General features: G+C 36.7%; 2 protein-coding genes across 2 annotated transcripts in view; one reads left to right on the forward strand and one right to left on the reverse strand.

Annotated features, from left to right (window-relative positions):
- Positions 1-1,820: 1,820 nt before the first annotated feature.
- On the reverse strand, positions 1,821-22,323 carry RpS9 (ribosomal protein S9). Its single transcript, XM_081731879.1, has 4 exons — positions 22,169-22,323; positions 11,408-11,643; positions 5,866-6,052; positions 1,821-2,062 (listed from the first exon to the last, which is right to left on the reverse strand). Exons 2-4 carry the CDS (start codon positions 11,628-11,630, stop codon positions 1,891-1,893), a joined length of 582 nt encoding a protein of 193 aa, XP_081588005.1. The 5' UTR covers positions 11,631-11,643; positions 22,169-22,323; the 3' UTR covers positions 1,821-1,890.
- The window catches only part of LOC145664855 (pickpocket protein 28-like), a 102,348-nt gene continuing 98,350 nt past the window's right edge, over positions 19,897-23,894 (forward strand). The window contains exon 1 of the mRNA XM_081731878.1: positions 19,897-21,337. The gene's annotated coding sequence lies outside the window, so the exon portion shown is untranslated. The remainder of the gene's footprint in view (positions 21,338-23,894) is intronic.

Consider the following 23,894-nt stretch of genomic DNA (forward strand, 5'->3'; position numbering starts at 1 on the left):
ATGTAAGCGACTTGCACTAAGGAGAGATTGTTTTCTGTATTTCCCAATGTACAGTTAAAAGAAAAAAAAATGGGATTCGAATCAGGTTCAAAAGTATTGAATTTTAGAAAGAAATATGCATGGTTGTGGGAACAACTGTAAAGATTTCATCTAATCGCAGTGATAGATAACGAAGTCGAACAACGCTACCACCTTCTTAGTATTATTAAATGAAGTAACAAAAGAGAAGTTGAATATTTCAAACAGCACACTGAGATGTTTTCGGAAGTCTCGTTATTTTTTTCCTCTTACTACTTCTGTTGCTTCGAATGCTCTGTTGCCAAACTGATAATTTTAAGGGATTTTAAAGAATTCACACGTTTTGGAGAAGTGTACAATTTTATATACCATAATGACAAATTAAGAGGTATCAGCAGTAGTATTTAGAGAAATCTTTTACTATTCCAGTTCATAGTATTTTAGGATCTGTAAGAAGCATACATCAAAACTTGCTTTGAGAAATATTCACCTGCACGTTAGTTTCATAGTATTTGTTCAGAAATGTAATTTGCTATGAACTCTTAAATTGAAATAATAAACAAGTGGCATTCTATTTACAAATATGGAATGATCTGGAGAAATCTGATCCGCGCAGTGTATGGCTACATCATTCTTTAATAGGAAAGTAACGCTAATTTTCACGACAGTTGCTCGGTAATACTATAAACTATCATGGGCAGACAAATGCTAATTACTCTTTGGGAGAAGGGAGGACGTGTACCTCCGATGTTTTTCTTACACAGTGTCTTTAAGGACTACTTTGAACGTATATCATTAAGTATAATTTTTGAGTTGCATCACTTTTCTATTAAAAAAGCTAATTAGTTATGAGAAACTACTCAAAAATTAAGGCTAGCTTTGTAGACCTCCTGTCACATTAGTTTCTTGACGGCATTACGGATTCTTTATGAGGAAGAATCAGACACTAGGCATATTTCTGGAGTTTCGTCTGGTATAGAGGAATGAGAAGTGTGTTAATTGTATACATGAGAGTTGGCAACTGCAGTTTCAGCCACCCACCACCTACAGCGCTAGTTGTAAGAAAACTGGTCTCGCGAAGAAGTCCGTTCAGATATTCGATTTCTGTCGGCGAAACCTGTAATCGTGACTGAAATTCACCGGTAGCTGGTAAGAGGTTTACGGAGAGACTGTAATGTCTCGTCAGGATGTCGTAGAATGGTGTCAAGTCTGCGACTGATAGAAAAAAGGTTACTGACAAGGAGCGCAGTGGTCGATCTAGCACAGCCACACATCGACTCGACCATCCTCTCTACAGCCCGAACCTCGCCTCCAAGCGACTTTCACCTGTTCCCTCACTTGAAGGAGCACCTAGGAAGCCGTCAATTCGCTTCAAACGAGGAGGTGCAACAGTTCGTAACAACATGGCTGAACACGCAAGGGCTACATTTTTACCAGGAGGAAATCTTCAAACACCCTACGATGTGACAAATGGCTGCTTTATGAGATATGGAATAATGTATACACGTTTTATTGCAGACTTTGTAACCTTACTTTCTTATCCTTCGACCAGTTTGACGTAGGATCAGAACCACCATGAGCTTCCACCGGGAACTGAACCTGGGTCTTCCAAGCCGAAGGCACGTACGCTAACCATACAGCCACGAAAAAGCTACCTTTCTAAGTGACAAGTGTTAATATATCGTGCTCTTAAGAGTTTACATGACTAACCTTATTGATTCCCCATTTTTTGTGTTTGTTTACTGCGTTTATTTGTACCGACGCTCTGGATTGTTTAAAGGTCTTTATAAATAAAACCTGAATCACTGGATAACAATTTATTGTGAGTACTTCAGCATACAAGATACTGGGCAATCACATTTGTTTCATTATTTACTCGTCGTCTTGGTCTTCGCCTCCACCACCTTGGGCCTTCCTCATGTTCTTCCTCTTGACACGGCCAGGGCGGCCACCGCCGAATGGAGACTTCAGGGAGAAGTCAATGTGTTTCTGTGAGTCCAGGCGAACGATGAAGCTAGGAATGTTCACCACCTGTTTGCGAACTCTGAAAAGATAAGCATCATGCTTCCAGTTAATAAGTTAAGCAATGCATAAGAGATACATGTAATAAACAATGAGCAAGAAATTAAAGTATACCACGTGAAACATTCCCCAATCTACCCAATTCAATTTAATTCAATCAGGACTTCTCAACCTCCCTAAATCTACCTTATATCGTAGTGTTTCTGCTTGATTTACCCAGACGTTTTACACCGGAGACCAACACTTCGATACCCTGCACATTATTTCTCCGTGTAAACGACATGCATCTTCGACATCACACAATGTTATTAGCCCGCCGAGTCCTACATTAATCAACTTTTTTCCGTCTTTATTGCTTAAAAAAAATCCAAGGACTCTACTTGAGTTGGAGTTTCAGCAGCGATACTGTAGGAAACGTGGACCTACCGATGAATGTGGATTCCGTATGACATAAGCTCCGCCGGCGCGTACGCTAACCGCTTAGCCGCGAAGGAGCTCGAGGACTGCACTTGAGTCCAAACCCAAAAGACTTACCGAACCGATTACCATAATTTTAACCACTGATTTGATGTTTAAAGCTATTCATTAACTGCGTTCAATTTGAAACTGTAAAGGTATAGCTCCCGCCATATGGATTTTGTGGTGGACAAACAGTGTGTGCGTACGCTTTCTAAAGGTTCTCTCCAATTTTGTTTATTCCATAATTAACATCCACCTCAATGTATATATAATCTCCCTTAGCCTCGCTGCATAATCGTGGGACATTAAAAAGTATGGCGAAATTTACACAGTGTTGGAAAAGACAAAATTTTCGTTTCCTTTCATGAAGAAAACTATGCAGAATTTGTATCCCGAATGGACTCCTATATCGCTAGCAATTACAACTGCACCAAATGAAATCTTTCAGTTTTACGACCCAAGTTATATCGTGTAGGATAAAGGAGACTGATGATGATTGAAATGAGCAAGTGGGAGGAAACTGGATGACTGAGAAAACCCACGCACAAGGTGTTTCTTCACGAAACTGACCTGGCATGAACTGGGATTGAACCAGGGACCCCACACACCAAAAATGAACGCTTTACCACTGAGCTACAGCGGCTCCAATACAATTGCGCACGCACGCACACACACACACACACAAAAATCGACTCTGCAACATATGTAGACATACATCATATGCGCTCATCTTCTTCACTACTAATAGTAACAGAGAAGGGGGAGAGAGAAGTGTGTCTCAGCATCTTTCTGCCCTGATCAAGAAATGTGACTTCTAAGACTGGATTATTCATCGACAAATTAGATTCTATGATATGGAATATGCAGCCATAGCAATGTTAATCAGAAGTTGTAAGAAGGGTATTGTCCAAACTTATGACAGGACATCACCGACGAACAGCCATGTTATATGCATGGCTAAGATCGTATACCCAGCTCAAGAAATACTAGCAAACATATTAGAATGTTGAAGCTTGTCCATTCTTTATTCCTCCGCCCCACTTTACTTGGCGTCTAAGACTGGCATAAACAGGCAGAGGGCTGAATTCAATACATACTATCCGAAAAATTACTTGTCCACATCACAATGATGGTCGATCCAGTCTGGTGATAGTGACGACAGACTGGACGAAGCATATTTTCTCATAGCACTTCCGCTCCCTTCTACTATGTACTAACAGGTCACTGACTAAAATGAAATGAAATTAAGTTTTACGTCCCACGATTATGCCGGTTAGGCTAAAGGAGACGGTGATAATGAGAAATGAATGAAATGGTGGGATGAAGAAAGTGGGAGGAAACGGGAGAACCCCGAGAAAATTCACGAGCACGGTATTTGTCCACCAAAGTCCACACGGCGAGCATGGGATCGAACCAGGGGCCCCAAGCACCGGAGGTGAACGCTCTACCACTGAGCCCCCAGGTCCCTCACTAGTCACTGTATTTCGATGGTGTTGAGAAAACGTGTTTTGTGATACCTTTTTCAGTTCCTGAATAGTGTTGTCTTCCAATAAGCAGGACCACATACGACATCTTACTTGCGTGTTCATCTGACCCTTCACGTATTGGGACTGATGTCACTATTTGAAACTTGGTTACTGAAGATTAACTTCGGCAACATGCCAACACCGCGAAGCTTATGATAATCTAATGTTCAAGAATCATTACTTTACACTGCAACTTACCTATCCAAAATGAAGGCACACTTCAGCGAGGGAACCAACCGCCTTGTCTGCCACCATACACTAAGACTTTCGAATGCAGACGTTGGGTAGCGGTAGTTATCACCTCATACCCAAGTGGCCTGCCTGAAATTTAATAAGGGGCAAACCGAAACACCTAACAACAAAAAAAGACGGATGCAGTACACACACCAAGCAGACAAAAATAATGCTAAATACTCTTAAAATTTCATGTTTCTCTCTTCGTAACGCTTTTTTCAGCAATAACAATAAAATACAAATTATACATTACTCCCAGATATCCTCCCGTAAATACAGATATTTTTTCTTTAAACTCATTTCATCCTATGAACTACAGTGGGCTAATTCGAACAAAAGTTTATTCACCTTGAAAACTGCTAAAAATCACGAGTAAAATGATGGTTTGAACCTATTTCAATGATTTGTAGTAGTATTGTGGCGCCTGATTTTTTGAACCAGTGCTAGTCAAAACATTTATTTCGAGCAGTGCATATATAAACGTACATTTGACTGCAGACATACATATTCATTCTTTCTTTCAAGACACTTATAGGCCTATGACGAAAATGTGAACGAACATCAAATAACTTCGTCTCTTCTGGCACCAACGAACGTGCAAGGATTCAAATGTTACATTTTCGGTTTCAAATAATTAACCAAGCAAACAAGCAAGGATAATAAGTTTCACATTTATTCTTTTGAGGCTTCTCTTTCGGGAATCTAAACAAAAATCACAACTTTCTTTCAGAAAATTACGAAAGTCGTGCGAAACGAACTGTATGATTCGTATGTGACTGTTTGGAATTCACTGGAAACCGTGATCTGAAATACCTTATGCTTTCCTCATCCTATAAGGGCGCTCATAGGAGCTCACGTGGATGCAGTTTCTTTTTCAGATTATCGTCCTTTTCACCTGCAAGGCTATATGAGACATGAATCTACAACTTAACCTAGAATCCGAACCACATGAGCTTCCATCGGGAATCGAACCCGGTCTCCCAAGCTAAGGCGATACCCTAACCGCTTAGCCACGAGAGCTCTAACGTGGATGCACTTTTTGAGCATGGCTTTACACTTTGTGAACAGAAAGGAAAGAATTGTGTCCTTGTCATGAAACAGCTAAGAAAAAAAGTAAATTACCAAGCTGGGATTATACAAGGATTTATTTTCGCCTCAAATATGATTTGAGATAACACTGTTATCTCATGCCCAGATGAGGCCTGCTAACATTCTACATACTCCAAGTTTGAAAGAATAGCTCCCATTTTTTTTAGAATCACTCATACCGCAACACTTGAGCCCGGATAAATTCAGTTTTCGCACTTCAACTAATAGTGTCATGAAAGCTCATAAAACATGTGGGCCGGAAGAAACTATGTTCATACTGTAATAACAAGATAATTAGTTACTATGAACGAAAAATTATAGCGAAAAGCAACATCTCAATTTGTCTTAGAACGGGTGGCCTCTTTTTAAACATGACTATACAATTTCCTCACGAATATTGTTTAAACAACAAATAATGATTTTATAAACTCAAGTGGCTACTTTTAAGTATCTACAAATTAACTCGAATTAAAACAAAGATTACACTGTATCGAAACAATAATTATGCAATACCTACCTAATGTGTCTTTGCCTAATAAGTACACGAGCATGGTGAATAGACTTCGCTAATCCAAGCTTGAACACTTGAGTTTGTAACCTACGCTCTAAGAAATCTTCTATTTTCAACCCCAACACATAATCGAGCTTCATTCTATTCTCGTCTAATACACCAATTCGTACCAATCTTCGCAGCAGGGCGTTTCCTGGAACAAAGACAAATAGAATTTACGAGCTGCACAGCACAGCTTACTTTCCATGCTACACTTTGCACATGCAAAAACTTCAATCTCACTCCACTTGTCAGTATTGTTAATATGCATCTGTCTACACAACATTTCAGCCAAGAGGTGTCAGAATTAATGCAAAGTTATCATCACAAAGTGGAACAAGGTAACTGCATTCAAAAGGAACATTAGTTCATACATCATTCAATTTTCTTTAAAAAACCTAAAATTTCGTTTGGCACATTTTTAAGAGAAAATACACGTATACACAAAACAAAATATTTAAAGGAGGATTAAAACTATTCATATGTTTATTTTAAACCTCTTCCTAAAGCTATGGCTAAATTAAAGGACTATATTTGAAATGAAATGAGATCTTTGAGGTTAACGTCCCACGTTATGTCTGTTAAGCTAAGACAGATTAAAGCAAGTGTATGATGAAAGAATTGGTGCAAAAGTGGGAGAAAACGAGAGTACGTCGAGCATGATGTCCACCACAAACTTACTTGGTCGGGAATCGAATTAGGCACCAGAAAAGCGCCCTACCACTAAACCACCGAGCCCCCCCCCCCCCTTCAAAGAACATCGATTAAGAGCAGCGTTACCTTTTCAGCATCAAGACGGGAAATACTAAAAGAAGGATCCGAACAATTACTGGGACTTCAGTCACGCACATAAAGAATACGTATTACCCACACACAGACAAGAACTATTTCTAGATAAAGACAGACAATAGGTATATTACATGGCTTCGAACCTGATAGGAGCATTTGAGTTTACGACTGGCAAGCTACACGTACTTACAAGTCTATTGAATCATTTCGACGTCATCCTGCAGTCGTCATTACCAAAATAATTAAAAAGTAATTAAGTTAAAATTGAAACACGTACATTGAATATTCTACAGTTAACATACGTACAAGCACTGAATTATGGTGTGAGAAAAAAAATGTCCCTAAGATCAGAGCTCATTCCTGACCAGCGACTACACCCAGTGTCACCACAAACGATAATTTTTGCTTTTCTTCCCTCCCCCTCGTGTATTATTTAGATAGAGAAAGTTTCTGCATAAATTACGTGTTCTCATGACCAACGATTCCTAACAGACAATGATTCCCTTGTACTTTCATAATAATTCTCCGTTCCCTACAGACACGTCTATTCGAAAGCCTGATTCATTTAAATGAATGACTATAAAACAGGAATCAAAGTAATTACAATACGAGCAAAAGGCTTCTCAATGAAAATCTACAATTCTTTTATAGAATCCCATGATTAAAGAAAGTTTTCGAAAATTTCAACTGAATACACCTACATATTTCAGTAAACTGAACAATTTGAGAAACTCATTATGTCTTATGATTTACACAAGTACTTCAAATGAATAATAGTAAACCATCATGTATATTTAATAAATTACGCCATAATGCAGAGATTTAAAGACATTTGTAAAACCAACTTTTCGAAATCCATGAAAAAAATTACTTGCACAAGTAAACTACATTGTTGATTTTTTTTTTTCTAGTTTAGAAACTAATAGATCAGCCTTACGACAGATTTAGACAATTGGACATTTATGGAATAAGACGACGACTTAACTGCAATTTGGAGGGAAGAAAAAAAGCATTTAGACTACACTCTCCAATAAATTACTCACTTTTGGGTCTAGGTAAGAAAAGTTCGGGGAATTCCATAGAAACTTTCTTTAAAGTTTGGTCTCGACACGTAAAGGCTAAAAATTTTTGCCTACGGCCAGAGAGGAAAAAAAAAGAAAAAGAAAAAAAAAACTGTATACAGGGCTATGAAACTTTTAAATCGTTTGAGATGTCTATATATACCCGTAAAAAATCGAACACTAATATAGAAGGTACACTCATGTCCAAAGTGATTGTCGCATATCTGTAACTGTCTCCTTGTAAGAATATAATTTGGTAATGATTTTGCAGGGTACTTTTAATACTGATACCATGTGTACAATTGGGAAATGTATATTTGTGGTAAATTTTATAGGAAAAGTATTATAAATACGAAAATTAGAATGAGTAAAATAAAATGTTGCTAAATGGACAAGTTTTATTGTTCTTATTTACTACTCTTTTAACATGAAATTTGCCACATACATGTCTTTGCCGATTATACACATACTAACATTATAAGAAATACTAGGCGAATTCGTTATCAAATTATATTCCTACAACATATTTATAGAAATGCGACAATAATTTTGGACATGAGTGTACATTTGTTCGTTCGTCTGCTCGTACCACACATACTACAGGGTACCACCTTCGATGTTTTAAGTTTAAATTTTTAGGGTACAAGAACGACACACTAAATTTCCAGTATAGATTTTGACGGCAAACTAACGTACAATTTCAAAATGTTTTTTTTTTTTTTCTTTCTTTCTTTCAAAACAGGGTATCCACGCTACAAAGCACAATTTTCGGTCTTTTAAGTTGAAATTTTTAGAATAAAAGCACGAGACATTAAATTAGCTGTATATATTTTGGTAGCGATCCAAAGTAAAATTTCAAAACGGCGGCAATTTTTTCAAAACAGCAGTGAATAGAAAATTGTTGCAAGTCATGACAATGATAATCTTGAAATATAAATCGCATTATAACATTATTACCCCAAAGACATTGAAATATTCCGAAGAAAAAAAGAAAGAAAAATAAAAGGTCCAGGTGGGTTGGGACTTTTCAAACCCGGCACTAACATTGGAATTGTAAGCCATGGCTAGAATGAATGAGTTAGAAACTGGAATAGAACATATGATGTCAATTCCCCCCCCCCCACACACACACACTTCTTTGTTCTTAGTTGCATCCTCAAAATTTTCCACAAGAGGACAGCAGACCCTCGAAATATTTCAAGTATTTTCCATGCATAAATGATGGATAGTCATTTAAGATCTAGGTGCATAGATCTTACTTCATCTCATATTGTTCACATGTTGAATCTTTCAATTATCAAATTGAAAATTAACACTGACTACGCCATATGTTAGTACAACAGCAAAACCTGTTCTCTACAGAGTATAGTTAATGAACTATCATTAACATGCGAGAATTAAAATACTGTAACATCCACCACATTTAATAAGCAGCAATAACAGCTATGAGAATGATTTTTCTCTCCTGTCGCGAAGTTCTTAAGTATTACCAAATTAATCAAAATAAGTTAACCGTGTTGGAAATGGTACTGTCATTCTGAATTATAACAAATTCAAACGTATATCTTCCAACCCTTACTACGAATTGCTAGTACGGCACCAAGAGTTCAAAGGCAGTAATGCTCAAAAGCTATGATTTTTCGAATTGTACAACGTAACTCAAAGATAATTATTTATGCAATATTAAAATACATTTTCCAATCATGCTCGTTACACACGGTTTATTCTTTAACATTACTAGGATATTTATACTTCTTCCATTTATTATCTAACATAACGTTACATGCACACAATGCTGACAAACTAAGAACATTCTCAAAATATCTGCTGATGTATTCAGTGAATATTATTAAAGACAGACATCTTACTTGAACATCTTTGTGTTGAGTTTCAGGACTTCCTAGGTCCTTCCTCAGTGAGTTATTCTACTACGCTTCTAAACTAATGACTTTTTTCAAGAACCCCCATTGCTAGGAATAAAATGAAAACTATACTATTACATTCCACAAATTGTGTTGAAAAACGATTACTTCACAGAAAAATGTAACTATTATTTGATGTCCTGGAAATACGTATGTACAGATTCTACTTGAGTACGGCCAATTTTTCATAATCAATACATTGTCAGAAAAACACGGATTTACAGTAAAAATAAACGAACAGTAACCACTAAACCTGCACAATATAGTACAGAAAACACGCATAACGAAAGAAACGATAAGAGACGACGGAGCACTACAGCGGATACGCGGTAACAGCAAGTAAACAACAATGATGAGACGCCAGTAAAAGGCACTGGGCCTCATGAGTCACTGACGAGTCGGGACAAGTTCGGCTCGAGTACGATCGGATCAACCGGAGTGGCGGACCAGTTGGTTTCTACTGTATACTGAAAACTTCATAAATGTAAATTTAAAAAACTCGTGAGACACTAATATTTATGAATTTCACATTTACATCTGTCAAGTTTTCAAAATGTTTCACCATGTGTGAGACTGCTCTTTCTACAATTTCGACATTTAATAATCGCAAGTTAATTGGTGCATATTTCCAGGGTATGAAACAGTGGCTGAACAGCTTTCTGCATAGTAACATTTAATCTACTTTTGGCCCAAGTGTCGAATATTCAATTTATTTATTGTTATGGGATTGACAAAAATGAAAAATCCATTTATCACATCATTAGTTTAGAAGAGTAGCGGGATACTATTCACTGAGAAAGCAACCAGAGAAGCCTTGAAACAATTGTTGATATTAACACAAGGAAACATTTTATTGATGGGATGCTAAGGTTACGTAACAAACAAGTAAGTAATAATCTACCTCTTGTTATCTCGTGACGAATTTCTTGTTAATCTGTTAATTTCTGACTGCATTGGGTCGCTTTACAGGCACCTACGGTTGTGAATCTGAAGTTGCCCTATGCAACTATGTAAGAATCATCTGAAACTAACTTGTGTATTCTTCAACACGCTCACTCTTTCACGTAGAATTGTTGAAGTTTTTTGCACATCCTCCATGTATGAATGCTGAAGAACTTGGCTGTCGTTTTTACTGACTTCTTGAAATATCCCTTCTTGTCTTGAAAATTAATGTTGGTTTTTCCTTCTTCTACTTGAAAACTATGATACTTATTAAATTGTAATCTTATAGACGGCATTACTAAAATTGACGATTTGCAATAGTAACGCTTAACATGTGTGTAGAAGCGAATATATTACTTAAATTTACAAAAAGTGATATTTGTTTATTTGAGGGAAAAAAAAAAAAAAAAAACAACTAATTTTTCAAGACCAGAAGCGATATCCTCAAGAGAATCTGTTACGAAGGATAGCCACACTTCTTCAACATTCATATATGAAGGATGTGCGAAAAAACTTTTTAACAAAGGAATTAGGCACACATCAAGTTGTAGTTTTCAGATGACCCATCGTCTTTCATAATTTTACAGGGCAACAACAATGTAAATAAATTCACAATAAATATTGAGCGAAAGGAACCCACGCATTCAGAAATTATTCACATAACAGAGGCAGAGTATTATTTACTCATTTGTATTAAGGTTAAGTTGTTTACGCATTCTCGGAAGTTAAAACAATTTCACTCTGATGCAATTTCAAGCTACTGGGCATTCTTATTGTTGAAATACAGTACAGTACCTTCAAAGAGTCTCCTAGGATCTTTCTCCTCTAGCGTGAGAAGTTCTCGGGCAGCCTTACGGATCTTGGCCAATGTATACTTCACTCGCCATACTTCACGTTTATTTCTGAGACCATATTCACCGATGATCTTCAACTCCTGATCCAATCGAGCCTTCTCGAAAGGTCTTCGTGGAGTTACATAGGTTTTACTATGCACCGACGGCACTCGACTGTTCACCATTTTTAAAGGTTAGCTGTAAAATAAAGAATTAAATTTGTTCAACTTTGGTCTTTAAAATGATCCTCAAAATATACAATCACAATGACCTTACAAATACCTCATATTACATCAAAATACGTCAGAAGCATTCTAGACACCATGAACGGTAAAATTTCGTGTTACAAACTTTCCTACCAGGGCTGGCTGGTTTAAACCAGCTTTTTTTTTTTTTTTTTTTAAATGATTTCAATAAATAAAAAAATAAAAATGCTTTAAATCGTGTGAACTTCACGGTGACGTCTCCACATATCAAACCATATGCATTTAGTTTTATCTCCTTTTCACCTTTTAATCAAGACATCCTATGTTCAATTCTCGGTCGAACCACAACCCTTGTTTCAAGTGTAAACCAACTAGCTGTTTGGGTATCATTTTACGCGAAAGTATTCTCATTGATAACCTGGGTATTACGTAACGATGTTGAGCCTAAACATACGAAACGAAACCAAACTTATTTCTGCTTGTCTGAATAGCTTCTGTTTTATAAAGATGCCAAGGTTCCTTAAATATATTGATACAATTGACAAAATTTATCGACTACCAACAGAGGATTGGACTAATTTTATTGAATATCTACATGCTAAATTTGTTAATTTAGTACTTCAGTTTTAGCGTACTGATTATGATACGTTGACCTTGCAATATTACATGCAAAGCAATAACTTTACTTTCCCGTTATTGCATTGCATTTATAGTAATAACAGGATTTTCCCGATGGCTAAGGCGGGAGTTTCCCGATTTATATATAATTCTGTATAATGGTTTTACTTGTGCACCTGTATCATTTTGTCCTCCTGAAAGGATCTTGACAATTATATTAACAAGTATATAAAGATCAGTACAACGCATTTTTATCAGGAATCTTTCGTGAGTCGGCACTCATCACATTTGTGGCCAATTACTCCCAGTTTCGAGTGTAAATGGAGGACAATCTCTCTCGGATGTAAGCCGAGAAGAGGATTAGATTCCGCCTTAAACTTACGTGACCCTTTCCGACAATATCGTTATTGCATTAATAACACTAAGGCGAAACAAACTTATTTCTGATCATATGTAATATAAATACATCGAGCAAATTCTTTAAACCAAATAAATAGTTTTTGCCAACCCTGTTTACTAATCACTTAATCCGCTAACTTGAATTACTCTCCTTTCTTGACCAATGTCAGAAAGCCTTTTATCATTGGAATACCACATTTAGGTGCATTTTTCAAAAATATTACTCTCCTTATCAATACAACTGTGTATTAGAGACGGAATAAACAGTAGTTATTCCGGTATCTACAGACCGGCTAGGTCTGGCTGCCCCGTAATTTTCAATGCACTTCAGAAACTACATACACAGGATTATACTCAAGTATTCACTCATGCCCTTTACATCCTTCAGATAACTTCGATAAACTATGATGACCGATATACGGTACCAGATAATGGAAGTGTCCAAGTGGATACATGTGGAATGTTGCCGTAATTACTAAATTCTTGTATAGAAGTATCCCCAATCTTTATTCTCACATTCTCTTTACTCACTACCTCAATTTTTAATGCAATTCTCGCAATAAATGACATACTGCACATGAACCACACGACGAACAAGACTGACACCACCATTACCGACCTAACAGGACAAAATTACACTATATTCTTATGAAATTATACCTAGCATCCACAATACTGAAAACCTGATACTGCCTCGTGACTAACGATACAGGAACCCACACTAACTGTATAATACTCATAATGTAACACGGAATATTACAAACCCGTGAAACCATTTATTGACTAAAATATCTGACTGGGAACAGAACATACTCTTTATTTCAAGAAAATACAAAATAAGGATAATACAACTGTTGAACACTTTCTCAGTTCATTGATATACTCGAAATTGTGTCCTTGTCATGAATCAGCTGGCCACAATTATGGGCCATACTGAGATTAACCAAGGATTTTATGTAGCCTCAAAATAATTAGAAACAACACAGTTGTCTCTTGCCCAGATATTGAGGCATGAGATTGACTCATCAGCTGTATGTTAGTATTGTACCTGACAACCCTTAACTAGGAACACTGCAATAGGTGAAGTTTATCAAAATCGGAACATACCGAGATGTGTGTAATGCGGAAATATGGTCAGAACCGGACAATATTACCTTACTCCATATGATACGTTAAGAACAAGAATGTACAAATAAAGCATTGAAAAGATTCAACACATCACCAAAACAAGAAACTGATCTTAACACGCTGACTGCCAGAGCAAAACTGGGTAAGGTGCATCGTGGGGCCATTTTAATTGGAGGAAAACACATGTGTCAAAATGATCAAATAATCTGGTGAAAAAAAACTGTCACAAGCCGGAAACGAAGGATGCCGAACATCTTTCTGAGGCTGGAGAATTTATTTCTTCATATAAATGTGGGCCCATTTCAGCAAAATATCTATACCAGAGTGTCTACTAAAATTCCAAAATGAAATTTCGTGACTTTCTTTATCAAACCATAAAAATTTCGGAACATTCTCAAGAGCGAAGTTGGCCGAATTTTCATGCATGCGATTTTGTAGCGTCTAAAGTCGACCATAAACATCTTTGCTTGAAAATTTTTATGTCTTGTAGAACAAAATTTTCCGGTTTGCACTTATATTTGTACAGATAAAATAATCGTGACCCAAAAGCTAAATTTCTTGACTTTCACGACCGTTTCCTCATTTCGTGATCAATAGACACCCTGTATACATAACTGAATACAAACACATAAGTGAAAAGGATAACACACAGGAAGAATAAAATTTGTAAAAATATTTGAAAGATATTTACACTTTGATCAAGTTAGAGGTTGCTGGAGTTACGCCGCCATAAAACTCGCGTTTTATTTAAGGATCAGCCTAGGGAGTATGAGGGATATTTATATAAAAATTACAAGGTTCTGCGCTTGACACATTAAGAAATCCAAAGAGGGGCATAAAAACTTAAGTTCCCTTTCAGGGACTGCATTTGATCCCGTTTTATCTGCAGCTTAGGGTACAAGGATACATCCAACACAACATTTCGAAATTCTGGAGATCTAGAAATAATTTATGCCGCGTTTTATTCCTCAGTCACATAGTTTTTATCAGTTACACTTAATTTAAATTTCATTCGCACGTCAACCTTACATAATCTGTTCCAGTTGGCATCCTTACTAGGATACTCGTAACTGCAGGCCCATTCATGAAATGGTTAATGCGCGTGCTTTTGGAGCACGTGGTCACGGGCTGAAGTCACGTGGAAGACCATTGAACGTATTAAGTGATTCGAATTAAACCTAAAAGCTCCTGGCCTATGTTACATATCGTCACGGTGCTTAAAAGGGACGCATCAAAGCAGCCGTATAGGAAAATAATAAATTTACTTGAAGTGCATACCCACCTTTGCTAGCGCGCCTGAACACTACGGATGCACTCCTAGTGACCTCTCGAACAGATTGGTGGCGGTTTTTCGAATAACTACACCAACTGTAATATTTTTCAGAAGTAGAAGCTTTGCTTTGTATATACTTAAACACAAACAATTTGCTGAGCAAAACAATATATTCACATTAAAAAATTACATACGTGTTACAGTTTCGCCAACTAACATTTTGACTTCATCAGACATTATCCCAGTTTCTGATGAAGCCAAAATGTTAGTCGGCGAAACTGTAACATGTATGTAATTTTTTAATGTGAATATATTGTTTTGCTCAGCAAATAGTTTGTGTTTAACAAGCATGTCCTATCGTCACAAGACTTCTAAACCTGTCCTACTTTTCGATTCGGTACGAACTAGGGCCTATGTTTAGCAGAAGGGGTTCAGCTCTTTTTTTCTTTAAAAAACCTACAATTTTGGTAATTTCTGTACACATTCGGTTAGTTTAGCTTATGTTAAATTAATGTAGGTGTCCGTATAATTTTCCAAAAAATGATAGAATTTAGCTTATTTCTTTACTAATATTAGGTTAGTTCAGGTTAGGTTATGTTACGTTGAAGTACTTGCACCATTCATTTCTGCTGTAAATTTTGTGTTTTTTGCGTGCTTCTGGACCCCTTGTACTAAACATACTCCCGAACTAGTGTATGTGTAAAGTTAAAATGCATTTGCCATCAGAATTAAATGTACGTGCTTATATTAAAAATCTAACCCAGGTACAACCACACTAACGCACGTTAGCATAACGTGAGTTGCAAGTTCACTAATACCACTAACAATAAATTCATCAGCAAAATTCCTTACGTAATGATTTAGCTTACATTTACATCTATAAAACAGTCATTTGAATTACAAACCACAATGAAATAGCGCAACAATGAAAATACAAAGATTCCAACTGACAGATGCTATTACATGGTATTATGCACAACATAAGCATTTTATCTAGCGCTAATGAAATGCAATACTTAGTTTCTCTTGCAAATATGCATACAAGAGATGGACGAGGAAAGCAAGGTAAGTTTAGGCACACCACACTTTGAAGAAAGAAAAAAAAACCGCAATACCTAGCATGTTCAAAAGGATTAAATTCTGCACGCGGCAAGATTAAATACTAATACTGCTGTATTACGTTTACAAGTGTGGGATTACTAGTATATTTGCAACTGCTATACGACGGCTAGTGAATCAAATAGGTGAAATTTCAATAAGCAAACACGACCTACACTAAATTTACTTAACCAATCCAAAAGTAACTGTCAGATTGAAAACCTGACGGGACTTACCGGAATATTTGATTTCGAGTTTGGCGTTCCTTTCACTAACAAGGCTGAGACAGACTTACAGCTGAGCATGCGCTCCCGCAGGGAATCGAATCGTGATGTTACATGCCAAAGGAACGTCCGCTAGTAGCTCACCCCGGCTTGTTTAAGGGAATAAATGTTCAAAACGGATGGCGGGTTAACTTTACAATGCTCTCTCCAACTAGTATAGACCGATACCATTTCAAATCGTCCAGGCAAGCCACAATTGGTCCCCATCATAGTCTCAGATTTCATTTATTTTTTGTATATGGGATCTACATGCAATATTATTAGACCCATATTTTTTCTTTTTGCTGAAAAAATTTTTTCCTTCGATATACAGCCTTCCAAAATGGCCGCCCTCCTCTCGGATTGCTCGAAAAACTGAAAAACATGTCACATTAAAAGTTCTGTTGTAGAGAAACGAATGTTCTTAGTAACATAATCGCAATAGCAGGAAGAGTATAAAGTTGTATGTTTCATTGGAGGGCCAAAATTCGTCTAATGGTGCAATAGAAATCGCGCAATTCACTCGCAATGTTGCCAACTTTGGTGAAATTTTTGCTAACTTCAAACATTTTTTTTTTTTCTGTTCTCACGAGCAATATCAACCATCTGCTTCTAGCATCGAAATCTACTCCATAAGGTCTCTTGAAGATGCAAAGGACTTACGTTTCTGATTATTACATCCCACGTTACAGCATGATCAAAAGCTGAAAATTTCATTAAGACGCCATGTTTGGACGCCATTTTTTCAAAAACCCCACCTTTTAAAAATCTGAATTTTTTTCATGTATTGGAGAAATACCTAAGTATTTAATATCCGTTAACCGTTCATGCGGCTGCAGCCCCTAACATTTGCAATTAATTATTGAAATTTCGATTTTTGTACTTGAAATGTAAATATTTCCTATGGGGACTTAGGTCCTATACACAAGGCGATTTGAAAGGGAGTATGAAAATTTTGAGAGATGAATCCTGACATCAAATCCAATAGAAAAGTTCCTATAAACATGAGTCGAATTCCGCTTCGTTTTCGAGTTACAGGGTTTCCAACTCGGGACCCAAAATCGGCTCGCGACAATGGAAAATAAAATATAAATTTCGTGTTAAATCAGAACTATGTGCTAAAGTTATGAAGTTCAGAAAGTTGATTTGTATCAATATGTAATTTTTACGTGGGTTGCAATTCGGTTGGCAGTGTTGCCAATTTGGTAGAAATGTTATTTGTTTCGAAATGGCACTACGTGGTTTTTGTTTGATATTTGGTATTCATTAATTATTGCAAACATCACATGAAGCACAATTTTCCCTGTCACCACAGTTTTCAAAAACTTACATGTATTTCATTAAAAGGTTTATCTCGTGCGTTATTGATAGTTTGCAACATTAAGTGTGAATTTCACTTGATTTTTGCCATCATTAGTAAAACCAAAATGTCGAATAACAACTACATCCGTGTAAGTTGTCATATTAATAATAATAATAAAAAGAAAAAGAAGAAAATTTGTTTTTTATTATTGCAAAACCTCTCGTAACTCCACGCATCAAGTTCGAACTTGTTCAAGAAGTTCTGCTGCAACCACGAAACAGTTTCTTACGAGATTCGGGGTCGTGAACATCGTCCTAGTGTTCTCTGATACCATGACATTGTAGTGCACTAGTTACAATGTTTGTGTGAATAACAATGGGGAAGTTCTATTACAGTAAGGGCCGTATTAAATGTGTTGTTGATTCTAAAAGGCATAAGACAACTGTGTACAGAAAGAATTCTTGACAAACATTTTACCTTACGGTAAAATATATGTATTGCGTACAGCGCGTCTGCCAAAACGTAGTATTAGGAGAGGATGATTATTTGTGTAAAGGGTACTTTGAATATTTACCGTGAACAACGTGAATGTTTGTGAGATATTGGTGGCCACGAAAGATGATGTAAATATGAAATTCTGCACCAGCAAGATAAAGAATTTGTTCCTTCGAACGTAGATTTGGAAACCATTAACCAGACAGTTAACATGCTAAACATGAATGTGTCCCCATTAAAACGGCCGTTATCGGTAAAACCTAGGCTACGGTGAAGGATTCACCTCTCAAAATTTTTCATACTGCCTTTCAAATCGCCTTGTGTACAGAACACAAATAATCATCCTCCCCTAATAGTACGTTTGGGCTGACACGCTGTACGCAATCCATATATTTTACCGCAAGATAAATTTTTTGGCTAGAATTTTTTCTGTGCACAATCCTGTTACGGCTTTTAGCATAATCAACACATTATCTTATGCCTTTTAGAATCATCAACACATTTAATACGGTCCTTACTGTAATAGAACTTCCCCATTGTTATTCGCACAAAAACTTAACTAGTGCACTACAATGTCATGCTACCAGCGTAAACAATTTTCATGGTTCCAGAGAACACTAGGACAATGTTCACGACACCGAATCACACAAACAATCAATAACGCACGAGATAAACCTTTTAATGAAATACATGTGTTTTCGAAAACTGCGGTGATGTAGGAAAAATTGTGCTTCATGTGATGTTTGCAATCATTAATGAATGCCAAATATCAAATAAAAACCACGTAGTGCCATTTGGAAACAAATAACATTTCTACCAAGTTGGCAACACTGCCAACCGAATTGCAACCCACGTAAAAATTACCATATTGATACAAATCAACTTTCTGAACTTCATAACTTTAGCACATAGTTCTGATTTAACACGAAATTTATATTTTATTTTCCATTGTCGCGAGCCGATTTTGGGTCCCGAGTTGGAAACCCTGTAACCCGAAAACGAAGCGGAATTCGACTCATGTTTATAGGAACTTTTCTATTGGATTTGATGTCAGGATTCATCTCTCAATATTTTCATACTCCCTTTCAAATCGCCTTGTGTATAGGACCTAAATCCCCATAGGAAATATTTACATTTCAAGTACAAAAATTGAAATTTCAATAATTAATTGGAAATGTTAGGGGCTGCAGCCGCATGAACGGTTAACGGATATTAAATACTTAGGTACTTCTCCAATACATGAAAAAAATTCAGATTTTTAAAAGGTGGGGTTTTTGAAAAAATGGCGTCCAAACATGGCGTCTTAATGAAATTTTCATAATCAACATAATCATAAATTTTCAGCTTTTGATCATGCTGTAACGTGGGATGTAATAATCAGAAACGTAAGTCCTTTGCATCTTCAAGAGACCTTATGGAGTAGATTTCAATGCTAGAAGCAGATGGTTGATATTGCTCGTGAGAACAGAAAAAAAAAAAAAAAAGTTTGAAGTTAGCAAAAATTTCACCAAAGTTGGCAACATTGCGAGTGAATTGCGCGATTTCTATTGCACCATTAGACGAATTTTGGCCCTCCAATGAAACATACAACTTTATACTCTTCCTGCTATTGCGATTATGTTACTAAGAACATTCGTTTCTCTACAACAGAACTTTTAATGTGACGTTTTTCAGTTTTTCGAGCAATCCGAGAGGAGGGCGGCCATTTTGGAAGGCTGTATATCGAAGGAAAAAATTTTTTCAGCAAAAAGAAAAAATATGGGTCTAATAATTTTGTATGTAGTTTATTATTTTAAAAAATAAGCTAAATCTGAGACAGTCGTGTGGACCACCCTGGACGATTTGAAATGGAATCACTCTATACTCAAACAAATTACACTTATTAATTTTATGAAAATGGACCATTACTTCCTTAATCTTACGCTAGCCCTTTCTACCCCTACCCCACTTATCGATACGCAGCTGGATCATGTACTTTACCCCGGATTGTATTAGATATTTTTCGACGCAGTTAACATTTCAACACAAGGCAATACTGCTGTATCGCCGGATCACACGAAAAGACCCTCCTACTAGGTTGTGACCCTTGCTCACTTAGTAGTGACTATTGTTCGAAATAAGTGTGGACGTACAGCATAAAACAGAACGAACTTGTGCTAAGCGGCAGTGGGTATACAGGGAAGGTTCTAGAACACGGGTCCCCCATATAAGCAGCTAGCTTGGTTTCTATGCCAAAGTTTAATATTTAACTCACATAGTATTGTCGAGCGTGCGTCAACGAGTGAAGGCGGGTTGGAGCCCTGCAAAGCACGTTTTCTGTATTTAGGTAATAGTATACAACAGTGCCTCATGATCTGTGCGCGTGGATACTTCCTACTGTTGCACTACGTATAAAAATGATTTTATTACATTTAGAAGTAGTAAGAAGCATCCACGTGCACGTGACATGCGATATGTGTTTCAAATCCCCCACATATACTCATATACTACGTACAAGGGCACATCATTATTCTTCGCATACCATAAAACACAACGAAACGCAACGCAAACCGACGTACATTTTATTTTATATTACTCAGTAATTAAATGAAAGTCGCATTTTTACCTCATTTTCAAGTTCCTATATCCTCAATGAATAATCCTTAAAAGACTGCACTTCGTGAGTCCTCGCTAAATGATGAGGCACTCTCGTATACTATATCCCATTTTTGCAAAACTCAAGCACGACATGTCACAACCTCGTCATTTACGCATTATTTCCACACTGCCTTTCCCATAAATCATAAAAAATGTACTTTACGGCCAAGTAGTCCCTTCCGCCTCCACATATAGTGCCGCTTACCTCATCAAAAACAAGGACTTTCTCTTAGTGTAGAAGTGCAGTGTTACTAGTGCGAAACCATTACAAATGCCATGGAAACTCTGCACTCGTTTATATGGCATGTGTTCGGACTCCACCCAATTATACACGGATCGTGAATCAATTATAGGACGTTTTCAAAAATTACTCCTGGTGGCCTTTTAACTTTTATGCTAAATGAGGTATTGTTATGTCCAGCGCAAATCTTCTGAAGTACACGACGCTAGCTAGTGAAAATTTTTGAATCAGGTACGGCTTTCGCATTTTAATTTTGGGTAGGCTCGCTCTTGCTTATGAATACATTTGTTTATGGCAGTAGGAAATTACTTTTAAAATAGTGGAAAATATATATAATTTTATCCTATCTTTTAGCGGTTATATATTGTCCTAAATTTCCAAAATTTTTGCCTACCCGCTAAAAGCACCAGTTTTGAACAATTACTTCTAGTGGTGCGTGTAAACTTGACCCGCACCCGTCTGTGAAATTTGATTAGGAATAAAACGTCGTACACATGATGTTGCTCACGATTACCTCACGCTCACTACAATCCAACTAGTACCGGTACCATATGTGACAAAACTGTTCACGTCCTTGATACAAAGAAACACACCAAAACTACACACTTTTGTCAGTTTGATGATATAATCGAATGATTTTCATGCTTAAAGTCATTTCAAAATGAAGGATATCAATGCTCCCAGTAAACTCTCTTATAATTTCCACCGCCTGTTCCCAACTACCCATTATATTCGCTTCGAAAGTTTTTTTTTTTAAATTAATATTTATATTAAAAAAGCTACACAACTATAACTAACTTTACTACAAATGTACAGTAGCAGCTATGTATTTTGCTTTGATCAGGATACGTACTACCATCACCGCCCAAATTCTTCAATTGCCACGTGAATTTTTCTCACATCAAATACTGCTAAGTTCATATCGTTGTATATCTAAACAATCCTATGCTTTATTCGTATTTTGTTATCTTTACCTACATGTGTCTTACAAGTATAGTATAATTAAAGCGAAATATATTACAAATTTCGAATTATACAAACAATTTCAAATAAATTTCTTACCTGAGCCTTCCTCCAAGCTACTGCACCTCCTAACCTTATTCTTCTTTCATGACCGGAAGAACAAGAACGAGATCGAGATCGATTTCAACCGGAAATGCGTACATACACTGATTGGTTATATCATGCTATTACTGATGTCTCCATTTTTAGTCCATTATGTATTTTAATTCTAATTTTGATTTCAGGATGTTCGAACATAAGTTTCACGTACAAATACCAAAGTTATCAAATACTTTCCACAAAACTATAACCACCTTATGCAGAGTCGTTTTGATGTAAGATTAGCGTCATACTAAAAATCTGACTACTGCAAGAAATTTATGTTAGTCGAAGTCTTTAGTATGGCACTAATCATGCTTCAAAACGACTCTGCATAAGGCCCTAAATAGAAATGTAACATAAATTACTAGTTTGCAATTTACTTTATACTCTTACGCATCATAGAATCTTTATATTCATAGCTCGGTATTACAATGAGGTTCAGAGTAGTATATTTGTGAAAAGGCTCTCGAAAGCTGCGAAATAAACAGTTATATAGACACTGGCGTAAATTCTGGGGGTTGAGGAGGACATGTGGGACTTGGAACTAGGGGTACTGTCCCCCCGAATAGTCGGATTTGAAATGTCTTTTTTTGGGGGGGAAATGTGATGATTTGTGTCCGATTGCCACAAAGGAAAGTGAGATGAAATTGATTTCCCCCCAGAATAAGCCTCAAATCTGCCCCCCTCCCAATGTTGAAGACAAGTCTGCTCCTCTGATCCCTCACAGAATTGTTTTTCAACTTCACATATATTTTGTGTATCCCTTAGCCAAAAAAAAAGATAAGAAAAGAAAAGAAAGAAAAAGAAAAGAAAAAGAAAGAAAAGGAACGGTCTTACTTGTCCCCGCCAATGTTGAAAACAGATTTGCGCCGCTCTATATCAAGCTTTATGCAGAGTCGTTTTAACTTCTGATTAGCGTCATACTAAAGGTCTAACTACTACAGGAAACATATGTTAGTCGAAGTCTTTACTTTTTTTTAAAAAAAAAGTTTTTATTAACTGCGTATAATCACGTGTCAGAACGACTCTGCATAAGGCCCCCGCTGTCTCGTTCACGATTTACCTAAAGAAGCAACGCAAGATTTTACCTGAGTTTTCCTTATAAAAGTATAATGAATGTCTTTTATGAATTTTAAGGAAGAAGCAGTATGGTCTGAAGATTATTGATTATACTACGAAGCATATCCGTAAAGTAAGCTTACAACCACTATAGGTGTAAAAATAATATTTTCGTTTGTTAGTAGGCTATATTGGCTTTCACTATCAGCTTTCTACTTCCCTCGCACGACCATTTCAGCTAGTGTTGCCAACATCTACGATAATTATCGATTCATACGTTAATTATGATGTATATGCAATCATTCGTGTACTAACTCTATGATATATGAAACATGGAAGTTCAATGCGACATCCACTTCTGTCCTCAGCCAACTGGATCCAGTTTCTGCGTTGTATTCCTAATTATTTCTGAGAGATCCATCTTAATGTTGTTCTCCCATATGTGACTATGTCTTCCTAATGGTCATTTTCCGATTGGATTTCCAGTTAAAATTTTGAAAGCGTTTCTGGTTTTGTCCATTCTGGCTAAATAACCCCCCAGCCCCCCTGAGGCTCCTGAACATGATGATCCTAACAATGTTTGGTAAAAGGTATAAATTATGTGGTTCCTCGTTATAAAGTTTCT

This window comes from Thermobia domestica, chromosome 11, assembly GCF_964235325.1.
Source record: "Thermobia domestica chromosome 11, izTheDome1.hap1.1, whole genome shotgun sequence".
Lineage (NCBI taxonomy): Eukaryota > Metazoa > Arthropoda > Insecta > Zygentoma > Lepismatidae > Thermobia > Thermobia domestica.

Excerpts from the sequence above, each read along its gene's own strand:
- RpS9 (XM_081731879.1), bottom strand. The coding sequence starts at position 11,630 with ATGGTGAACAGTCGAGTGCCGTCGGTGCATAGTAAAACCTATGTAACT. Across the intron at positions 6,053-11,407 it reads TCCTAGGAGACTCTTTGAAG|GAAACGCCCTGCTGCGAAGA; the intron begins GTACTGTACTGT and ends TCTTTGTTCCAG. Across the intron at positions 2,063-5,865 it reads ATTAGGCAAAGACACATTAG|AGTTCGCAAACAGGTGGTGA; the intron begins GTAGGTATTGCA and ends TTATCTTTTCAG.